We start from the raw sequence: 21,654 nt of genomic DNA, 5'->3' as shown, positions 1-21,654 counted from the left end.
ATATTTGTAGCGTAGTATGCTATTTTTTTTTTAGAGGTGAGAGATCCTGTAAAACTGGACTAGAATGAACTTCCCAAAATCTAGTGTAATAAAAGGTCAAGTTTATCCAGTGCATATAACTGACCGGACACCAAATGAGAAACTAGTCATTTATGCAATTTTCCTAGTCGCCTCCCCTCCAGACCACCAGAGGCGCTCTAAAGACCTTCGACCAGTCAGGCCTTTTCCGCCTCTGCCAGCGCGACGCGGATGACGTTGGACAACAAAGATGGCCGGGGGAAACAGCAACTACTGGGAAGGTGAGGTGGCGAAGTGGCGTTATTTTAGGTCAAACCATAACATTTTCACCGCACTGAAGCAGCTTATGTTAAATTTTGTGTTCTTTAAAATGTTGTCTGTACAGTCTTTTTAGTGGTTGTTCGGGCCGAGACATGTAAACACGAACATCCGATTCGCGACGTTAGTTTCGGCTGCTACAGACGGACTTCTCGGTTAAATGGTGTCACGAAATGGACGTAGCGGCGACACTCGGCGGTTAATTGTGCTCGTCTGTGAAGTTGTGGATAATTTTCTTATAAATTATGTCGCTGCACAATATTGTAGTATCACGAATGGCTCTTGAACATCGTCACACATCGTTAACACACATCGTTTGGTGGAGACACCAGACAGCCCATCCTCATGTTTCCTGACTAATGATACTTGTGTTTCAGGGTGACACTAACACTTTGCTCATGTGGGATCTGTTTTTCCCCCCAAATGCATTTGAAAAGATTTGCGAAAGCAGGCCCGACAGTTGGAGAATGAGCTCGACCTGAAGTTGGTATCGTTCAGCAAGCTGTGCACCAGCTACAGCGGTTCCCGAGATGGACGGAGAGGTGACAGGTACGTAAGGACGTGTGACTGTGGTTTGGGTTTTTACTGGGTTAACACTGCACTTCAGTTCTGATTCTGGCTTCATTTCAGCAGTTCTGATACGTGAGGACGTGTGACTGTGGTTTGGGTTTTTACTGCGTTAACACTGCACTTCAGTTCTGATTCTGGCTTCATTTCAGCAGTTCTGATACAACACCCCTTCTCAACAACTCCACCCAAGACAGGATGTTCGAGACCATGTCGGTCGAGATTGAGCAACTTCTTGCAAAGGTTAGTCGCCCATCGGTGTCCAGAGGTGTCAATTCCAGGTTCAGAAAGTAAAAGTCCTCACCAGGATTTTGCTCAGGCTTCCTGGATTGTGTTGATTCCACTAATCACTATTTGCACTAATTTCTAATTAGTGCAACTGGATTGCAGTTATCCTGTTATCTCATACGCACAAGGAAGCTGGAGTTTTCCCCTTGATCTTTTGTCTCTTGAGATCTTAATTCGCTTGAGATCTTGCTAAAGGCAGCAAGATATACACTCAACACACGGGCGCTAGTACAGAAGAGATTATTGAGGCGTGGGCGTTTACCCGTGATGGGTTGTCAGACAGGTATACCAAGGTCTATGTCCTAAGATACCAAAGTTCAGTGTCATCAGATTAGAAGTGGTAGAAGAGTTCATGTGAGGATATAACTTCTCCTAGAAAGAGTATACTGTGAAAGGGAGAAAGGGTGAGATACTGGTTGCTAGATCCTTTTGACTGAGAGATTCAGGGAATGTGTGTTTCTTTGTCTCTCTCCCCCCCCCCCCCCCCCCCCTTTTTTTTTTTTTTTTTTTGATTGGTTGGTCATGCGACTAGCTGTTGGATTGTCTCAAGTGCCGCTTGTGTGTTGTCTGGTATCACCCCAACATCAATAAACCTTGTGCTTGGAGCTTTGCTCTTCTCCTGCCACATGATTATTTGCTCTGTGCTGTGTTTTGCCTTTCCCAGATTGAAGATTGTCTTATTTTAGCCCCCTCTGTTGTCTAAGTGGTACATTCCGTGGGGGAGGCTTGCTCCGTCATGTCTGGGTGACCCAAGCCATGCATGTCTGAGGCATTGTTGTCGTATCCTGTTCAGGGCCTGTGTATGCTCTTCAAAGATGATGGATTTTCCCCTTTCAAGGGACTTTGTCCTCTCGTTCCAGCTGAAGTAAAGCCGTGGATACTGGACTTACTGGTCTTGTATGCATTGTCATGAGTTTTCTAGTCTCTGAATCTTCCAGTGTTTCTCATGGACAGCCCATTGTCCCTGCTGGGTAGCCAATGGCTGGAAGGATATATGTGTCTTTATGGCTGTGATGAATAAAAATACATTTTGTATTTTTTTTCAGGTTCAGTAACTTGTTCTTTTTGTGTTTGTTTGGCTTTGTTTTGTGTTTAAATGGCTTTAAATGTAAGCTGACCATGCTACTGTATGTTCTAGCTTACGGGGGTAAATGATAAGATGGCAGAGTATGCTAGCACTCCTGGTGTGACGTCGCTCAACGCTGCCCTGATGCACACCCTCCAGAGGCACAGAGACATACTGCAGGTAACAGACTAGCAACGAGTCAACCCCTGTGCATCAACGTGATTGGTCCTGTCTTCTGTGACTCTTTCAGCCATTGTGTTTGTTTGATGTGTACTTCTGTCTATGTGGGCAAGTGTAGTGATGCGCTCTCTCTGTCTGTCTCTCTCAAATATTCTTTCTGAAGTATATCTTCATTGTATTTGTAGAACACTGACAAATACATAAAGCTGCATGTTTAGCACAGATTTAAAAGTAGACATTTAGACCAAATATACAGTGTCCGTATATAACGACCATTAATGTCGCATGCTGAAACAGTCACCATGGTAACAGAGCTCGCGTGATGTCGGCCCATTATGTCATTAACTTCTACATCAAGTGTTTTGCACATTTAGTAATTCTTTAATACAGTTTCTTGGCAAACATTGGAAAAGCTGTCATGTGATGCAGAGTGTGTATGATGAACTACATTTTTACACATTAATATATATTTGCTGTCCTACACTCACCATTTACAGGAATATTGCTTGTAATATTGGTTTAATTTGTTTTAAGATGTTAATGTTAATTCTTTAAGTCTTTATTCTGTTTTCTTCTTTCTCCTAGGATTACACACACGAGTTTCACAAAACAAAATCCAACTTCTTAGCAGTGCGAGAAAGAGAGGATCTCCTTGGGTCCGTCAGGAAAGACATCGAGTGAGTGATAATGTTAACATCTTAACAGTCGTTAGGTGTCTACAGCTGCCTGCTCATAAATGTGCCATGCGTTCGTCATCATGCAGCAGGCACATTCAGCTCTCATGTCTCCCCCGCCCCAAGTTTCCCGCACGAGCTAAAAACCGTATTCGTCAGAAGATCCTCACAATGCCCATTAATCACCCCGTAATGGCAGTAATTGTCATCTAGAAACATAAATCTTCTGAGTCCTTCTAATGATTCACTTTGTGTGTGTGTGTCACTGTTGATTGTGACTCACATTTACCTCCATACATGACTCCTGTCATTGCTTCATTTCACATACACTGCAGGCCCTCAGTGTAGCCATCGAGTTCAGCCCCCCACCCTGTTATGTGAGGGAACGATCTTTTGAATTCTTGGCTAGTCAGCGTAAGGATTCTCAGGGAGTGAAGTGAGGGTTAAAATAACAGCTTGAGGTGAATTGTGAGTTATAAGTGCTTAGGAGGCCAGAGGGTTCAGAACCTGCTGCCATATTTTGAGTCATTAAGAAACTGGCGGATCGTCTCCTAGCATCAGCACTAAGTATCACTAAATTGCTTACAGGTTTATTGCACTGAGTGCTGGTTGGAGAATCGTCCACTGTGATGAGCTTTAAGAGATGCGTTTATAGCCAATCCTGGTTTTTTGTAATGCTATTTACCCTGAAGGCTGTGAGGTTTGGTCATTTTGTTTCTTCCTTTGTTTTGGCTACTTGATCTAATCTTTGGTAGAAGACCGTTGATATTGTGGTTTCGGTGCACCATTCCCATAATGTCTGTGATGTGTAGGTGTGCTTGTGTGCATGTGCCAGTATGCACTGATGTGTTTTTATAGTGTTTTGGCCACAAGGTGTCAGCACAGATTCATCTGTTTAAAAAAATAAAAAAATAAAACACACCAGTGGCTGCAGGTGGCACACATCATCACTGTTTACACCCTCCTTACACCCGGCCATTTTCCTCGAGTATGACTGCAGAGTTTCTGGTTTCAGCACAAGAACAGTAGTGATTAGCCAGACGTTTCTGCTGTCTCTTTGTTCTTTGTCTATCTGCTTCTCCTGTCGCCTTACCCCCATCGATCTGCACTGCAGAGACCCTGTGTGTGTGTGTGTGTGTGTGTGTGTGTGTGTGTGGTATACCTCTGTACCCTGAGTTGTGTGAGTAATCGTATTGGCTGTCTGGCCCTCTGCTCTTTCCCTTGGATAAGACGTAACATTTGATTAGGCTGGTGTACGGTCCGCGTTCCCGTACTGACCAGTGCGATGGCCGTTCTTCATGGTGGCTGTAGTGGCTCCAGGCTCGGCCGATGTTTTATGACCGGCAGTTTGGCCACTGCAGACAGCCTCAAATCACTCACATCCAGCATGTGTTTCACTCCTTAGAAGTGGAAGTTGACCTTAATTTGTGTGGGCAATAAAGCGGTGAGCGTAGGCTGTGGGCCATTGTAACACAGGGAGAGGGGGGCATTTCTTTTGTCTTTCCCACCACTGCATTCATTCATTATTCACACTAAATGCTTTCTGTGGGAGAGCTGGCATTGTGCAGCAAACAACCAGCAGGGTGAAGAGAGGCCCGGTCCCAACGCAGCCCGTCTTCAGCTGTGATTAATAAGCTTCGCTACGACGTGCCCTCTGTGAGTTTGAAGAGTGAACTTTTCGCCCGTGCCGCCCTGTTTGCCTCCAGACTCTCTTCCATCCGTAGTCACTTTTGTGACGACGTACCACACGGGATCCTGGTACTCGTAGGACGACAGGCAGTTATTACCGTATCTGCCATGTCTGATTAAAATGATATTAATTGAACCCATTTTCAAGGTGCATCCCCATTATGTGATTGATGCAATAACCAGGTGTTCTTTATTGATGTCCTGATTCAGTGAATTAATGATTTTGCCTCACCCTTGAAATACAAGATGAATGTTCCCTATGAGGCATTTGCATAGAAAGTGAATGTGTAAGCATTTGAATGTGTAGCGACTGAGTTAGGGGAAAAGGGTGCGATAGCTCACACTTAAAACATTTGTTATTGTGTTGCTAAATGCCATGTTTGTTTGTTTTTGTTTACCAGAACGTATAAAAGTGGCTCAGGAGTAAACAACAGGCGAACGGAGCTTTTCCTCAAGGAGCACGAGCACCTAAGAAAGTAAGGCCTTTCCCTTTAAAAAAAAACTCTTCTGAAGTTCTGGGATTGTGCAGTGAAGTTTGCTGTGAAGGGCTGCACCGTTTGGCAGGTTGCACTTAAATGCATTAGCGTTAAACTGCATATAAATGTGCTTAAACAAGCAAATTAAAACTGATTGAAAAGTTTGTTGAGATGGTAAGGTATAAAAGTCTTGGGAATGGAGCCACGCACTTTAAGCACTCGTCATATGTAATTTATTAAGTGACGCTTTACAATATATAAATATAGTTTGTACGAAACAAGCAAACGTTCTCAGCATCCTGTAGCTGGAAATAAATTGGCTAACCGATTTCTAAACCTTTTAAAAGTTACAAGAGTATAGCTTGTTATTATTAAAATTATTGTCACCTTAGCCGTGGTAGATGTTTGAACGTTTCTTTAATTGAATCACTGCCCTTGACTCTTGGTCGCTGGTCCTTGGACCTCTGGTTCTGTATAGGGCGGAGTGAGGTAGCTTCACGGTACGTCTTTGGTCTGGACCAACAGCAGAACCTCATTCATCAGTTAGGCTCACGCTGCTCGATGAGGCACTCACAGTGGCCGTCTCTGTAATAGCTTCAGCGTGGAGTAGTTCTCACTGAAAGGTTACCTCTATGAGGGACGTCCTCATGCATCGCACTCCATCAAGGCCCGGCCCCCTCTGTTGACTTACAATGGGCGCTTCACTTTTGCCAAGTCATCGTTATCCCGCGTGCTTTAACTGACCGAGGACGCTTCCGCTCAGATTTTCTACTGTAAAAGGGCAGCTGAACCTCACTGTGAAATTCACAGAGGTTATTTATTCTAAAGTGCTGTAAACAGAACTCACGGGTCTTGGTGATTTTTGGCAGCGTGTGCACTCTCCCTCACTTGTTTCGGGAGCAAAGCTGCAGTTAATCAGTTTGCCAGGTGAAAGAAGGCGGCAGCCTGTCAGCACATTCCAGCACTTACACAAGCATATTTTAAGCATGCAGTTTAGGACCAAGGGTAATTCATTGCTACCTCAAATGAAATCTGATTGAATTGGTGCTACGGTGTGTGTACATACTCTATCAACTATTCTTCCCCCCCCAAGAGTTGTCGTGTGGCATTCTCTCTGTCCACAGAGAATTTTATGTTCTCCAACTCATGTAGATGGCAAAGTGGTTGCAAAAACACATATGTTACTCCGTTCCAGCCAAAGCTACACTAAATACATCGGACTTCAAGCAAATTTAATGTGAATTTACTTGAGTGCCCCCACTCCCAGTTAATCTTAAACCAAGCGGGAGGGGGGGGGGGGGGGGGTTTACTTTCTTATCTCAAGCCCATTAATTACAGACAGGTTCTCTGGGGCTTGCTAACTGCTTGGAGGTCATTTGGCCAATTGGGAAACCTGTGGTGTGGCTGTGGAATTGTAGAGGTTGTTAGTGTAGTGAAGGCAGCCAGCGCCGAATGGATGTTAATCTTGGGCGACTGCTTAGCGAGTGTGTGCTGTGTTGCCTCTACAATGGTTTACAGATGTGACCTCATCCTGCACCTGGCTGTCTGCTTCACCTTTCTTCAATCACCACCGCCCACTGGAGTCTTGTGTGGCAGCAGTGACTGTTTGCAGTAACAAGTACAGCAGTGACATTAACACACGTCACTTAGGGGGGCAGAAACGCTCTGATCGATGCCCTCATTCTAGCACACTGACCGCCATGTCATCCTCACTGGTGTGTTTTGAGTAACTTGGCGTATACTTATTAAATGCATCAATAGGGCAGGTTTGTCTAGTGATTGGCGATTAAAACGAATCCCAAAAATGGCGCCGCAATAAAATTCCATGATGAGCTTTTGACTTGTATATGGATATAGGAAAGGTGTTACTGCATTTCACAAAATGTTGGACATTTCATGGGAAAAGACAGATTTAACAAAGTCAGATTTTGTGGCCAGTGTTGGGGATTTTCACAACCATGAATATGGTCAGGACACACCCCCCTCGCCAATCAGGACACGCCCTGCTATACGTTCAGTTTCTTTGCTATAACATAGAAAAACATATTTATTAAATACTCAGATTACCTTCGGCCGTTGAAATGTTAAATATGTATTTTAAGTGTCAGGTGTTGAGATCTTCCAAAAAAAATCCAGTGTCATTTTCCCTTTTATGGGTTTCCCCTCTATTTTAACATGTTCATTGAAATATACAATTATGTTTAATTTAGACTAGCCTTAATTCATGTCAGCATTTCAAAATAATGTTTAAATAATGTTTTATACAAAATACAAGTAATGTAGTGTATCTCTCCAGTACAGAAACCAGTTAATGACAGTGGTGATAAATGGGTTTTTTCCCCCATGACCATGTTTAAGTTTAAAAATATTAGCTAAAAAATTGAATACACACTTTAGTGACTGTTGTTGAATAATTGTGACATTTTGTTAAAAAAAACAAAACGCAAAACAATGTTCTCATGTTAATTTGTGATGAATGTCATTCCCTTTTGTCATTCTTATGCCAGTTAGGCAAACACCACCCAGCCGTAATCCCCACCCTGCTCTTCTAAACCAGCTCTCTCTAAGAGGAAGTGGCCTCTGGCATTAGTAACTGAGCCCATCATTGGGTAAACAGTAATTGAACATAATGTCATCAGAAATGCCATTTAAAGACATTAACTGCAACAAACCCCTGCTGACGGCACTCGGCAGGAGACGAGGAGGAGGAGGAGGAGGAGGAGAGGTGAGCTGGATGAGAAGCCATTACTGGTGGTTACTCAATTAAATAGGGGAAGTTGTGAAGAGAGGGAAAAAAATACTGATAAAAACTCATTACTGGAGCTTAGACTGCCTGAAAGTGCTCAGGCCCCCTGCTCAACACCGCCAGCGTCATCAAAGGACTGTTGTGATTCCCATTTGGGAATGTACTGGGAAACCCAAAAAATCTGAGTAATCGCTAGATTGTTTTGCTTTGTTTTTATGTCCCTTGGTAAATAAGAGTTTTTATTCTTGAGCTCGTGCACTTCTGGTACTGTGAACGCGTAGGTTACATCATTCCTCTTCATAATCACTTCCCCTTAACCTCAGTTCGGTTCTCACTGGAGCGCTTTGAAGACGCCAGGCATCGTGCGGTGCCACCTGTGGTCTTCTGTCTGATCGAGCCTTGAAGTTGCACGTTTCCCTCATCTCTCCTCCTTCTGGATGCAGGCGCCAGGTTTCTGAAAAACAAACTGAGCAACCTATCAAGCTAGATGATAATTTCCTCTTCAAACGGAGGAGTACATTTACTGAGGCCTTCTCTTCAGCAAGTCCTGCACTGTTGGTTTCAGATCCACATTTGATGCACATGTGAGTAGGTGAGAGTTCTACAGGATTTTGTCTGTCTGAAATCGGACCTTATTACTAATGTATTCTAGCCCCGGAGTCCATTAGACATGGGACTACAGTGATGGCTGCACTTGCGGTGATTACAGCTTGTTGCAAAATGGAAGCTGATTTCACTGTTCGGCCGAGACAGGTTTGAGACAAACGGTACATTGCGATTCTTTCCTCACGGTGAGTGAGATGGAAATACCAGAAGTGTTGTCCTGTGGACCACCGCTGAAATCGCCTTGTATAATGTTCCCATCGCCAATTTGATGGTGATGAGCAGTGAGAATACTTGGTTCTTTTTTGGGGGGGGGGGGGGGGGGGGGTGTTCCTTCCTGTCCCACACTTGCAAGGCTGATGTGGGATTCAGCGCAGTCACCGTGGCCGCTTGTAAAAGCATCTTGGAGTCCCATTAAACATGTATAAGTGTAGGTGTTCTAGAAATTACTTTTTCACTGCTAGAACCTGTTTTCTTGCAGGTGAGCCACCTACATGCTTAGAATAAACCGGTGACGGTCACATGATATAGAATCTATGCCATGTCTTAGGATATGCCGTCATGTCAGAAGGACTGGAGATGGGCTATCAGAACAGGTACTAGGTATTCCGTATTTTTAGCGCTCTTTGATGGGTAGTTTTCGTAGCATGTTGATATTTGCTGACTGGCACGTTCCCAAGGGTCCCAGTTCTCATTGCATTGCACTAATTCCTGAATTGTGCTGAGTGTGGTTCTCCCCCCCCCCCCTCAATCTCATGGCACAGATCTCAGACACCATGGGAGCAGTCAGGCTTGGTTTTTACTCACCGTTGAGGAGGTCTAGAGGTGAAGGGTCTCCGTGTGTGCGTTGGCGTGAGCCACGGCCCGTCTGCTGTCCTTCCATACACACAAGGCACGCTCGAAGCCAAGAGGAAGTCTCTCAAAGTCGTTCAGGACTGGCGTGTGGGTGGCAGTCTGGAGCACAGAGACGGATGTCAGTGCTGTGTATGGCTGCGTGCTGAGCATATGCTGTGGTGCCTGTGCCATAGATTAATCTTCCCCCTTATATCACCATGACTCCCTTACTCTCTCTTTTTTTACACATAAGATTGATTTGCCAAAATGTCTGTTCATTATTCATTCAGTATTTATATATTGCTATAGTAATTTAACTCTAATGCTCCTGCACAATACGTTTAGTGGCCATGGGGGGGGGGGGTGTCTTGGTATGCTTAGATTTGTGTTTACCTACCCAATTCCATTAAAGCACTTTCATGTCGATCTTGTTCAAAATCTTCATTATATTTTCTTTATTTAACTTAAGTCACTTCCTTAAATGTAGGCTTCTATGAGGGCATTTGAATGTAATATAGTTATTTTTCCATGTAATGGTATCAGCAGGACCCGATTGTCATCTCAATATTGTGCTGATCTAAAATATTTCTGCTGTGCTGTTTGAACTGTCTCTTTACTGCGTGCAGAAAGGAGCGTTACAGGCCAGTTGAAGTGGCTCCAGTAGGAACAGAGGTTTAGGGTTTTAGCTCATGTAATCAAATCAAATCCCTCTTACTAGTTACTTTTAGAGGGCAACGAACACCCTTGGATTTGTTGCACGCTACTCAGACCAAACGTTTTGAAACGAGAGACGGGAACATTCACCCTGTTGGCAGTCCGTGCCAAACACACCTGCTTTTCCATCATAGCTCACAGCCTCCTGTCGCCGTCTCCCTGTTGAGGTGTGAAAGTGTCCCACAGAGGAAGTGACAATGTCCTGCAAACATCACGGATAGGAAACTTTGCCACTTCCGTAGTAATACACCCCAGCCGAGAAGCCTGTTAACCTTTTTTTTTTTTTAGAATGAACTGCTTGAGTATCGGGGATCCTTCTTATAGATGCGTCAAAATGTCTCATGTTAATTCGCTAGACATCCGTCTTAATTCTGACATCCGTGCAGTGTGACCAGGTCTACTTTGTCTTTGGGTTTACGAGTCGTAGAAATAAACACACGTTTGAGGGACGATGGAGAGGCTGGAGATTAAGGAGGAGTTGTGTAGCGTTGGTGCAGCAGATGGAGCATTGCAGTCTGGTGTGGGCCACCTCCCCCCCCCCCCCCCCCCCCCCCCCCTTCTGTCAACCCTGTCGAGCTGGAACATAAATCTCCCCGCACGGGCTTCCCTGTGGCGGACGGGCGGGATTTTCTGATGAGCTGGCGAGATTCTTCTCCCGTCGTAGCTCGACGTAGGCTTGTGATGGAGGAAGAGACGAGTGAAGACTTGGTGGTGGAGGAGAACACGCTAGAGATTACATTTGTGTCGTCGAGCGGATATTGGACGTTGGTTGTGAGTAGACGGGCATGTTTGTTCTTGTGTCAAACACTCATAGAACATAGAATTTCATATCCCCCCCCCCCCCCCCCCCCCCCTCCACCCACCTAAGATGTCGCAGGTACACACTTGGATAGTCTGTAGTCCCCATAAGCAGGTGAATGCTAAACAAATGGTGGTGTCTGTAAAGAAGCAGACATTCAAAAATATTAAATCAAGAAATAGTGGCAGTGTCTGTAATTTTGAATGGTCAGTGTACGGGTAAGCTTGGTAAGATTCATCAGTGAGTCTGGCCTGTCTTGCAGAGTGTATTAATGAGAAGCCGTGGCCAAGACACGTGTGTAGGAGTACACAAGGTTTATTAAAACGAACAAAAAACTAAATCCCAAAATGACAACCCACACCAAACTAATGACAAAATATAAACACAGCTAACGGAAAGAAAAGTCCAGAGGCGTGGCATACAACGGAAACCAAAAGCAAAGGCGGAGCTTAAGCACAATCAGACGAGGAGGAGGGCGGAGCCACACGTGTCACAGAGTCATGAGGGACAAAATCACCATTTACATTGTTTTGTAAATGGAACCACAAGGTTATGAAGGCTGTTTTATGGAAAAACTGTGACCTTCAAATTACTGCAACAGTCAGACTTTTGGCGTCACCTGCTAGAGTATTTCACCGCTGCTACAGCTGCCTTCACTATCCGGGAACGCCACACCACCCGTTAGCACACATTCCTGTTAGCGCATCGTCTGATCTACGTGATTCAGTTCTGTTGTTTGTCTCTGGTTTGAGATGTCCAGTTTCTGTATGAAATCTCGATCTGTTGAGCTTTTAGGCCACCCCTGCTTGCTGTATCGTTGCAGGCTGGATGACTGAAGTCAGACAGAAGTCCAGAAGCTAGCTGGCCTGACTCATCTTAAGTGAATTCCTGTTCCTGTAGGCCTATAGGATCCGTGACCCGCTGTCTGTGGTTCAAGGCCTCAGACAGAGCGGGAGCTGTCGAACTCCATGGGACATGGTACCAGGTACCCCCCCCAGCAGGTCCTGTAGCAGCAGAACACTGAATCCTGCCTCACACTGAAGGAACGATGACTAGCTTCAAGCGTGTTCTAATGAGCTGTGGGTTTAAAGATCTGTCTGTTTGTGTCCCAGTGTAAACTGCGTCTCCAGCTAGGCCTGAGCACCCGGGGGGTAGCCGCAGGCGTGAGTGACTCTGATGGTTGAGTTAGCATTCTGCTAATGACCGACTTAATGTCTACTGCAGCTCATACCGCCAATCTGAGGCATGCTTTTCACCGCCGGAGAAACCGCTGTCTCCGCACTCTCCCGAACACACAGCGCCAGCGCCCGACATTGTGTCTGTCTCTCCTGCTCCGAGCTGATAGAAGAGTCCAGTACATCTCTCGCCTTGGTCACATCTCTCCCTATAAAACGGCATGAATCAGAGTGCTCGTCTCCCAAGTGCAGCGATTGATGCTGTCTGCCTCTGGGCCCCCCTACGCTGGACAGATTAACGAGCGTCCGCACTGACGGACGCCCTGCGGAGTTTCGGTCTTTCTTGCGACTCGAACAGATGTCCACTGATGTGAGATAGGGAATAAGAACAGGCTCTCTCTCCACACCAGCTATTGCTGTTGCCTTTGTCAGAATGTGCTCTGATGAAGTGTCAGCCATTTTCACAGAGTAGAGCTGTCTTGTAACCTCATCAAACATACTTGCACAGGATAAGATTAAGATAAGGTTAATGTTCCATCTCTGTCTGTGGAAATTTCCTGGAGAGAATTTTACACTTTTATGCCTACTTGGTGATTTTTAGAAGGTACTGTCTCTTCAGGAATACGGAATGTCTGGCAATGTTTAAACAGAATTTGTAAATACTGTGTCTTTGCTAAAGGGATACTGCAGTAATGACTTTGACTGTGTGTGTGTGTGTGTGTGTGTGTGTGTGTGTGTGTGTGGGTGGTTCCTTTCTCTCAAACATCATCGATCCCAATTGGGAATGAAATGCTGAGTGCTGGTTTTGAAGAGAACTAACTGAAACCAAAGTCTCAAGGAGATGACTCACTATGCAGTGTGCATCTGTGTGTGTGTGTATATTTTCAGTGTGGTTTTGTTCCTAGGTTTTCTAAGGCAGGAAGGAAAGCACAAGTGTATCCACGGGCCCATCAGATGCCTCTCACGTAGTTCTCTGAGACACAAGCATATTTCCTTGTACAGTTTGGAAGACATTGGTGATCTCAGCCTGAATAGAGTTGAGTCATGAGGGCAGTCATGGCCTGGTGGTTAGTGAACTGGTCTTGTGACCGGAGGGTTGTGGGTTCGATTCCCAGACCTGAGGCCATGACTGAGGTGCCCCTGAGCAAGGCCCTTAACCCTCAATTGCTCACTTGTATAAAAAATGAGATAAAAATGTAAGTCGCTCTGGATAAGGGCGTCTGCCAAATGCCGTAAATGTCTTAGCCCCTCCTTCCTACACAGACCTTTCAAAGTTATTAACCATATATTGATCTTAATAACTCATTATCAAAGGGGGCAATTTCTACCATACACATTTGCATCTGATTGTACTGTCTGACAGACGGGCTTTGCTGTTGCATGCACTATAAAGTTCTTAATTCAAGAAATATTGGGCCTAGCCAACAGCTTCCATGAGGAAGTGTTCTTTAACCCAAGGGTGGGGGGGGAGGGGGGGGGGGGGGATGGGGGAATTTGGTGGTATCGTTCACACTACTTGTGTATTACTATTACATGTTGATATTCTTTTTAATTGTATTGTAGTGGCACAAATTTACTGTAGTTTTAGGGTTAGTGACAACTTGTTTGTCATCATTATCTTTATATTTATTCTTTTATTAATTTAATTATTTATTTTTACTGGTTTAAGATGTACTGGATCCTGAGAAAGATGCTTTGTCAGCAGGATTTTAAGGCTCAATTTATAATCATTAGTTGAGTAGGCTCATGGCTGCTGGGGTTCACTTCTACCCATTTGATTGGTCAGTAATAGCTCCAATTTGTTTGGATGACAGCTTTTTGGCTGATTAATGAAGTTCAAGTCTTTCTCTGGGAAGCTCTGGCATTTCCTCCCATGGAGCCCCGGTCCGTGTTTGCGTGTGGATTTGTGTCCCTCATACCTCTGGGAAAGTGACTGAGCCCATCAGACCACACTCTCCATCTGCTGTCACTGAGCACTGTCACTCAGACACGTCCTCCGCCCGCTCCGCTCTAGAGAAACGGCCAGCGCACAGGCGTTGGGGGTAGAATTTGCGATCTCGTTTTAGCGTGTGTAATCAAAATCTGAGCCCTCAAGCGAGGCGAAGGCCATTTGTCTGGGAAACGTTTTTTTTCCCCCCCCTCCATTCAACCCCCTTCCTAATCTTGCTGCCCCTGAAATTTTTGTCATCTAAAATGACGAAGGGCGTCGTTTTGAGCCAGTGCCGTATTTCATTTCTTGCTTCCATAGCTCTTTCTCAGAAAGGAGGAATGACACTGGCATGGTGCTGAGGATCCCATGTAGAGTCAAACATCTGGGCTGCCAGTTTACTCTCTTCACAGTAGACTTGGAAGAAATTTGAGTTTGGTTAGCAATAGGTAGCTAAGTTGATGCATACATCTCTTTTGGAACATTTTTTTCAGTTACATTCATCAAGGTAAAATATGGTTTAGGTAATATTAGGTTTGCCTTGAAGACTTTTTAAAAGTGAAAGTTGAGCCTGAGACAAAGTGACTGAGTGTTTTAACATAAGTGAGCTGCTTTTTGCTTTAACATAATCTTTCGTTTTCTGACGGAGTACAGGCAAACTTGTCAGGTTTGGGCTCATGCAGGCCACTGGGTTAATGTCATCACTCATCAAAAGTCATGGTCCAGTAACAGGAAGAATCAAAAATGTGAAGTTTCTTCCCGGTTCTTGTTCCCTCTGCTTGTCTCTGAGATGACAGACGTCGTGAAGTCATCGTGTTTTTACCTTCTCCCCCTTATCCATGTGCTTTCTTTTTTCTTCTTACAGCTCAGATCGACTTATTGAAGACACAATAAGGTGAGTCCGATTCCAAAGACATTCAAAATTCGCATGACAACTTGTGCAGATAATTTGATTGCAGTGACTGTTCATGCTATAGTCATAAATGTCTTAATGTGTGTTTGGTTTTTTTTAAACTGCAGTATGTGGTGTCTCATCTAATACTCAAATCATCGCTAGACCAGTAGTGTTTCTTAGGCCCATTTCCATTAGGAGAGACCTCAATCAATGCTAAACGTCAAACCACTGACCCATTACTTTGTCCATTCTCTGGTACCATTAGATCACTGCTCATGATTGGGCTGAAAGTGGATCCTGTCTCTTAAGTGAAGCTGGCAGAAAAGCTTTCTTGGCAGACATATATTGGTTTCTTTGTTGGAAACCCCCAGATTCCACTTTGTACAAGAGTCTGTCCCATGTCCACAGCTCATCACACACCGGCGTGCTCATATAATGAATACAAATCTAAACATAGCACAAAAGTACACTGTGTTCTGTTTGTTTGTTTGTTTTGTGTTTTTCCCCTCTTTCTCACACACACAACCTGGGCCTCCACCTGAGATCCCATGGCTTGCCTGAGAAAGCAACAATTAACGCACGAGTTTGTAGGACAGAAGCCCTGGAGGAGATCTTTATCCTGACCCGGCTGGAGCTTACAAGCCTGCTGGGTGGTCTGCAGGACTGGGGCAGGAGACAACCCACTGGGGCTCCCCCATAGTTCCACTGGGCTAGCGCACAAGCCCAGAGGTCTCCTTCTCCACACACACACACACACACACACACACACGCCCCTGGCAGCCGCCCCTACCCCGGGGAAGCCTGCTAAAGCCAGCAGGTACAGGTGCTTAATTAAACTGGTTCCTTAGCCATATTGCGCTTCCTCCCAACCTTATCCAAGCAGAAAATTGCACAATATCGTCAACCTACAACCGCTGTGTGTTCTCTCCCCCCAGCATGGAGCCCCTGAACTGACATTGGGACTTGGGTGGCTGGGCCCCCCGGAGAGCGTGGGTGCTCATTATGACAATTTTAATGATGCCCACAAAAACGTCTCCTAAACAATATTCTGCCAACCACCAGCCAGACATTTTGAAATAATCAATTGTACATGACCTATTCATACATTTTGGTGGGTAGCGACTAATAACCACGTAGTTATGGGTCGCTCCAGAAGATGGTGCATACCGCTGGAGTGCATGTTGTCTTGGTGACTGAGCTTCAGCAGGTAATAGCAGGTCCAGGTAAACAGCCAGTGCGGAGTCAGCACCTGGCCACGGTGACCTTTGACTCTGTGGGTTTCAAATTGCTGTACTCAAATGGACAGTGTAATAGTTAATTTAGCACAGTCGAGCGATTTCACCGCACAGAGATCTTCACATCTCCCAGAACATTAAGGTCTGGACCAGCCTGTGCTGGGAGGCCCCTGTTCACTTCCTCCTGTCCCCGCCCACAGAGGCAGGCAGCCACGCACGGGTCACCTCTAGAGCTTTGACGAGCCTCTGTTGCACTACACTGGGTCAAAGGTCAGGTGGTTTACGACCGAGGCCACCGAGGTAGATGCTGCAGGGGCTTCTGGGGCCCGAGAGGGAGCCGCCATGTTTTATTTGTTGTGTTCTTCGTTTGCATCAGTGAGGTGTGCTGTATATGACCTAATTTGGCCTCGTTTGTGACTTTATTGTTCAGTCTTGTATTAACTGCTGAATTTGGTTTTTTTTTTTTGTGTGTGTGTGTGTGTGTGTGTGTGTGTGTGTGTGTGTGTGTGTGTGTGTGTGTGTGTGTGTGTGTGTGTGTGTGTGTGTGTGTGTGTGTGTTATTAACTGCAGTGTCGGCCATTCGCGTTTGTACAATTTGTATTGTCGATGTAAACTGGCTTTCTACTTATACTTACAAATGAGCTTAAACCTGCCGTTGCTGATGCTATTAATGAGGTGAAAGTGTAATATATTTTGTATGTACTGTGTTTTAAGCTGTCAACATAATGGAAATGTACAACACGTCCTCTTTGATCAGTGTATTACCAAAAGAAACACATGTACACAAATTGAGTCCGGGCTCATTAAATTTAGTCTCCATATTTTGTGAGATTATGGTTCAGCCTTTGATTAAAACGCTAACACTGCCTAGATATTGTCATCGTCCCCTGTGTCCACCTGGCCCAGGAGGTTGGTGCTGACTGGACTGCCACGTGTCCAGTACTGCAGCAGAGGCGTCAGGTGCCATGCTATCACTTACGCCGCCCAGCCTGCTGAGGTTCGAACCTGCCTGAGCTATAGTGTCATACTGCAATTTAATCCTCTCCACCAGCAACGGTAAAGCAGGCGTCAGCTGAAGAAGACAAACAAGCACTGGCTCTGAATTTGCACACGCGGGTTTCGGAGAAGTCCCTGCGCGCACCGCAGAGTCGCGTAAGCAGATTGCAGGGCAGCGAAAGGTCCTCGGAGGGACTCTGTTGTGGAATTGTTCTTACGGGAGAACAAACGAAGGCTGTTGGCGTGAAACCCTCAGCTGAAGGTGGATGCGAGACCTTTACTATGTGAGGGGTGCCGTAGGAAGTGAACGTGCAATGGTGGGTGTTTCTTCTCTGGGACGTTGGCCGTGTATGGGCAGCAGAGGCGGTCTTTGCATAGAGGCATTGCTAGGCAATTGCCTTGGGCCCCTCCCACTGCAGCACACTGTAGGGGCCCCCTGACTAGCTAACTTATTTCTCGCATATGTTGATGGGCCCCCTAGCTAAATTCGCCTTGAGCCCCCAAATTGCTAAGTCTGCCAGTGATGGGCAGGGTAGCGTCTCCAGGGGTTTGGGGTTATGCAGCCCTTCCTTTTCCTTCCTGAGCTCGAGCTGTGTAGAAGGGGATACATTTGCTCCTTTTAGCGGACTGAAGCACGCCTTGTGGTTCAAGCCGCGTCTCATTAGTGAGGCCGCTACAACCGTGATGTCCCAGCTCACTGCTAAATCATGTTCTGTTTCTTTGTTTCACAGCATTGCAATGGCAACCAAGGAGAACATGACATCGCAGCGGGGCATGTTGAAGTCCATTCAGAGCAGAGTGAACACTCTGGCTAGTATCCTTGTGTGTGTTTGAAGGTTGTTGTGGGTTTCCAACAGGTTGGGCAATTTGAGATGTTGGTGCAAGACAGAAATGTTTGTGTGTGAACAGTTCACTTTTAAACACAACTATCACGCCAAGTGTCTCAAGACTGAGATTCATCCTTTCCATTTAACTAAGCATGTGATTGTTCATAAACTGTATGATGGTTATTGAAATTTGTGGTGGGAGAGTTGAAGTATAATGTCCACATTCACTAGAAAGAAATTATGATATGCAGGCATTAAAATGGTTATCTTTTTTTATTTAAGAAGCTAGAGTTTTATGAAATCTTTATAGACAATAGCTTGACTGGTATATTCTTTTGGTTCCTTGACTTCCTGTACAAGATCGGTTCCCTGCCATCAACAGCCTCATCCAGCGAATCAACTTGAGGAAGAGGCGGGACTCGTTAATTCTGGGTGGAGTCATTGGCGTCTGTACCATCCTTCTGCTGCTTTATGCATTTCACTGATTGGCTGAGGATTTGACACATTGCTTTTTTGGGGTATTCTTCAAGCAGTGGCGGGGCCTTGGAGAATAACCCCAGTGACGGGACCCTGGGGGCCACCGAGCAGACTCCCATTCGGCCTAATCAGATAACAGGATTGATTGTGGCCAGTATGGACTACCTTACTTGTATTTAGCAATGGGATGGATGTAGCTCATACAGCATTGTGTTGTCCTATTACAAATGTGCTGTTGTGATGTGGACAAGGGACTGGAGACCAAATAACTAATAAGACTATAATGGTTCAGTCTTAAAGAGCAAAACCTCTCTCACGCGTTTTAAAGGCGCCAAAACATTGTGCTGTCACTGATGATTATTGGGGCAAAGAGGATTTTTAACATGTGGCCCTTTAAGTGAAGGGGAATGTTCTTTATCTTCTGTACCTTGTGATTTAATAAATTATTCATATTCAGGATATTCAAATGTCACTATAGGCGCTTTGGCTTTTTTATTTTTCAAAGATTTCTAAACTTTCTTAAAGGTTACTTTTTACAGGTTATGGACAGCTTGCTGTCAAACTAAATTAAATTGTAGCACAAACGACTACTGTTGGCCCAAACTCTTGTCTGTCTTCTATGTGCTTTAGCTGGAGGGGCGTCGGAAAGACGCATCCGAGAGGATCCACCATGTTTCTGCTGACGGCCATGAGCTGGGTGCAGCCTGCACTGTAGAAATCCCCACTATACGAGTGTCGGTGAGGGAGATCTGTGAGCCGTGTGCTTTATATGCAAGATTACAAGAATGAGTCCAGAAATATCCCCAGAGAGATCATGTAAAGATTTGTACCTTAAACCCAGAAGAGTTTCAGCTGCAGTGATGAGAGCATTAGCTTCTTCAAGACCTGCGGGAGCAGCTCCTTCAGGGTTCTGCTGCGTGGATCTCCGGGGGGCTTTGCTCGTTGTCTTTCCCGTTTCTCAAAGTCTGGACGCCTGTCGGTTTTTTTTTCTCCATCGGTGCAGTTAGCACAACAGGTGCTGCATCCCCCATTTTATCATTTGCTTCTTCTTTTTAGGTTGGAGGTTCATCAGTGATCACTGCATCAGAGCTCATTGGCTATTCATCAGGCCAGATTTTTAACATCAGCTGCTTAAAGTGATGCCTCTTCTCTCTGAAGTGATATGGTGTCCAACCTCTGGGAGTGTGGAAAGTTTCTGTTAGTCTATAGAGCGAGAGGCACATTGATTTCTGTCTATGGTGGGCTTCGTGTCTGTGGTTCATGTAGCTTGACGAATGATTGCAGCTCCCCCAAAAAGTTCTGCATAGCTCAGCTCATTTGCATAATATATATTTTGATGACCGTCACAGTTAATGCAAAATGGCCTGTGCTAATGTTCTCCGCACTAGCTACGGCTAGGGTGTCAGGCACACTAAAACCATGCGTTGCACACACTTAAAAAAAAATGTTTCCCAGAAGAGAGACCTGTGGCACTCCTTTTGGAGTTTTATATAAATATGGCCATTTACCACTCTTTCTGTCCAGTACAGTTGCAAAAATTCAGTAGAAATATTTAGGCATGATGAGGAGTGGTATATGAGGAGAACTTTTGACAGACCCCATGTAATAGTGGATTGTTTGTTTGCCTGTGGTGTCTGCTGAGGAAGCCTCTTTAATCTTTCGTTCTCTGTATATGATGTATATGCTGAGTGATACACTGCTAAAATTGTACTTTCTATTTTATGCCTCTGTGGGGCTGTCCAGTTACACTGTCTACAATTCAGGAGATTACAACTGGATAGATTGAACTAGATCCTTAATACTCTTATTGGCTGTGCTGTCCTTACACATCTCAACATTGACGTGTACTGGAAAATTCCCTGATTGCAAGATATAGTGGCTCTAAATGTAATGGCTTTACAGTGATACTTGAACGTTTGCCAGGTCTTAAAAGTAGATAAAGAGAACCAATGTAGGCAAATCGGACAATATCATTGTACTTGGTTATTTATTAATTGAGAGGCATTCTGTATTATATACGCGTTAATAGAAAAAGTGTGTGTGGCTCTTTTGCTTTCAGTATCTGTTAAGACCCGCTTGTGCTGCAGCAACTGCACTTAAATGTTTCTGCTAGTTTCAGTTCTGCACACGCATGTGGGGAAGTTACCCCCGTATTCCTCCATACCAGAACTCCTGCCCTGGCGTGTTGGTTGGGTTTCCTTACATGAGCTGCTCACATCAGGCACGTCCACGTTTCTGTTGGACTAACGTCAGGACTTTGACTTGGCCATGTCCAAAGCATCGCCTTTATTGTCCTTTTAATCATTCTTTGGTAGGCCAACTTGTGAACTTAGGATCACTGTCCTGCTGCATGGCCCACATGCCTTGATGTTCTCCTTTAGAATTTGCTGGTATGATTCACAGTTAGTTGTTCCATCAATGATAGCAAGTCGTCCTTGTCCTAATGTAGCAAAACGGGCCCAAGACACTACAATGATTCACAGATAAATTTCTCATACAGTGTTTTCCTCTCTCCAAACGTAACATTTAAACCAAAAATATATTTTTGGTCTCATCTGTCTTTTTTTTTTTTTTATAGCGTTCTGGCTTGCCCATGTCATATAGCAAACTTCAGACAGGCATCAGAGCATTGGCGTTCTCCGAAGGTGCCATTGCTGTGGACTCATAAACATACATCTTTAGCTAATGTGAGAGAAGCCTTTAGATGCTTAGAAGGTACTCTGGGTTCCTCTGTGACTTCACGAACTGTTATGGACCTATTGCTCGTGTAGTGATCTTTCTTGGTCAATGGGGAGTGTAACTGGTCTTGAATTTTCTCCATTTGAACACAATCTTTCTGTGGATAGGAAGAGCCCAAATTCTATATTTGGTTTATATAAAACACAAACTTTTTATTTTATTTTTTTTTAAGAGATCCTCAGAAAGCTCCTTTATTAGTGTCTCAATTCATTGCCCACAAATGTGTTGTGAATATTACATTTGGGATGGACCTGACTCTTAATTTCACCTTCAAATTAACAACTAGTGCTAATGGTCATGTACGTTTGCCACTCACCATTATGTAATATTGAACCGTTTTACTCAAATAAATGACCAAATATATTTTTGCCTCTTCATTTAATTTGGTTCTCTGTATGTAATTTGATGCTT

At 44.7% G+C, this 21,654-nt stretch overlaps 1 protein-coding gene across 4 annotated transcripts; it reads left to right on the top strand.

Moving 5' to 3' along the window:
- The first annotated feature begins 83 nt into the window (after window positions 1-83).
- gosr1 (golgi SNAP receptor complex member 1) lies at window positions 84-21,606 on the top strand. Of its 4 annotated transcripts, XR_013121538.1 has the most exons (10): window positions 131-299; window positions 774-885; window positions 1,056-1,146; window positions 2,330-2,437; window positions 3,023-3,114; window positions 5,202-5,276; window positions 14,940-14,969; window positions 17,932-18,014; window positions 18,388-20,505; window positions 20,540-21,606. XR_013121538.1 is itself a non-coding variant. In XM_076975849.1 (9 exons), exons 1-9 carry the CDS (start codon window positions 269-271, stop codon window positions 18,510-18,512), a joined length of 747 nt encoding a protein of 248 aa, XP_076831964.1. In that variant the 5' UTR covers window positions 131-268; the 3' UTR covers window positions 18,513-21,606. The 4 variants fall into 4 exon arrangements, 3 of the variants coding, with proteins under 3 accessions (XP_076831966.1, XP_076831964.1, XP_076831965.1); XM_076975849.1 differs by having other exon boundaries at window positions 18,388-21,606; XM_076975850.1 differs by having other exon boundaries at window positions 143-299; window positions 1,059-1,146; window positions 18,388-21,606.
- The last annotated feature ends 48 nt before the right edge of the window (window positions 21,607-21,654 follow it).

Source organism: Brachyhypopomus gauderio, chromosome 16, assembly GCF_052324685.1.
Source record: "Brachyhypopomus gauderio isolate BG-103 chromosome 16, BGAUD_0.2, whole genome shotgun sequence".
Taxonomy (NCBI): domain Eukaryota; kingdom Metazoa; phylum Chordata; class Actinopteri; order Gymnotiformes; family Hypopomidae; genus Brachyhypopomus; species Brachyhypopomus gauderio.
This window is presented reverse-complemented; position numbering and strand designations above follow the sequence as displayed.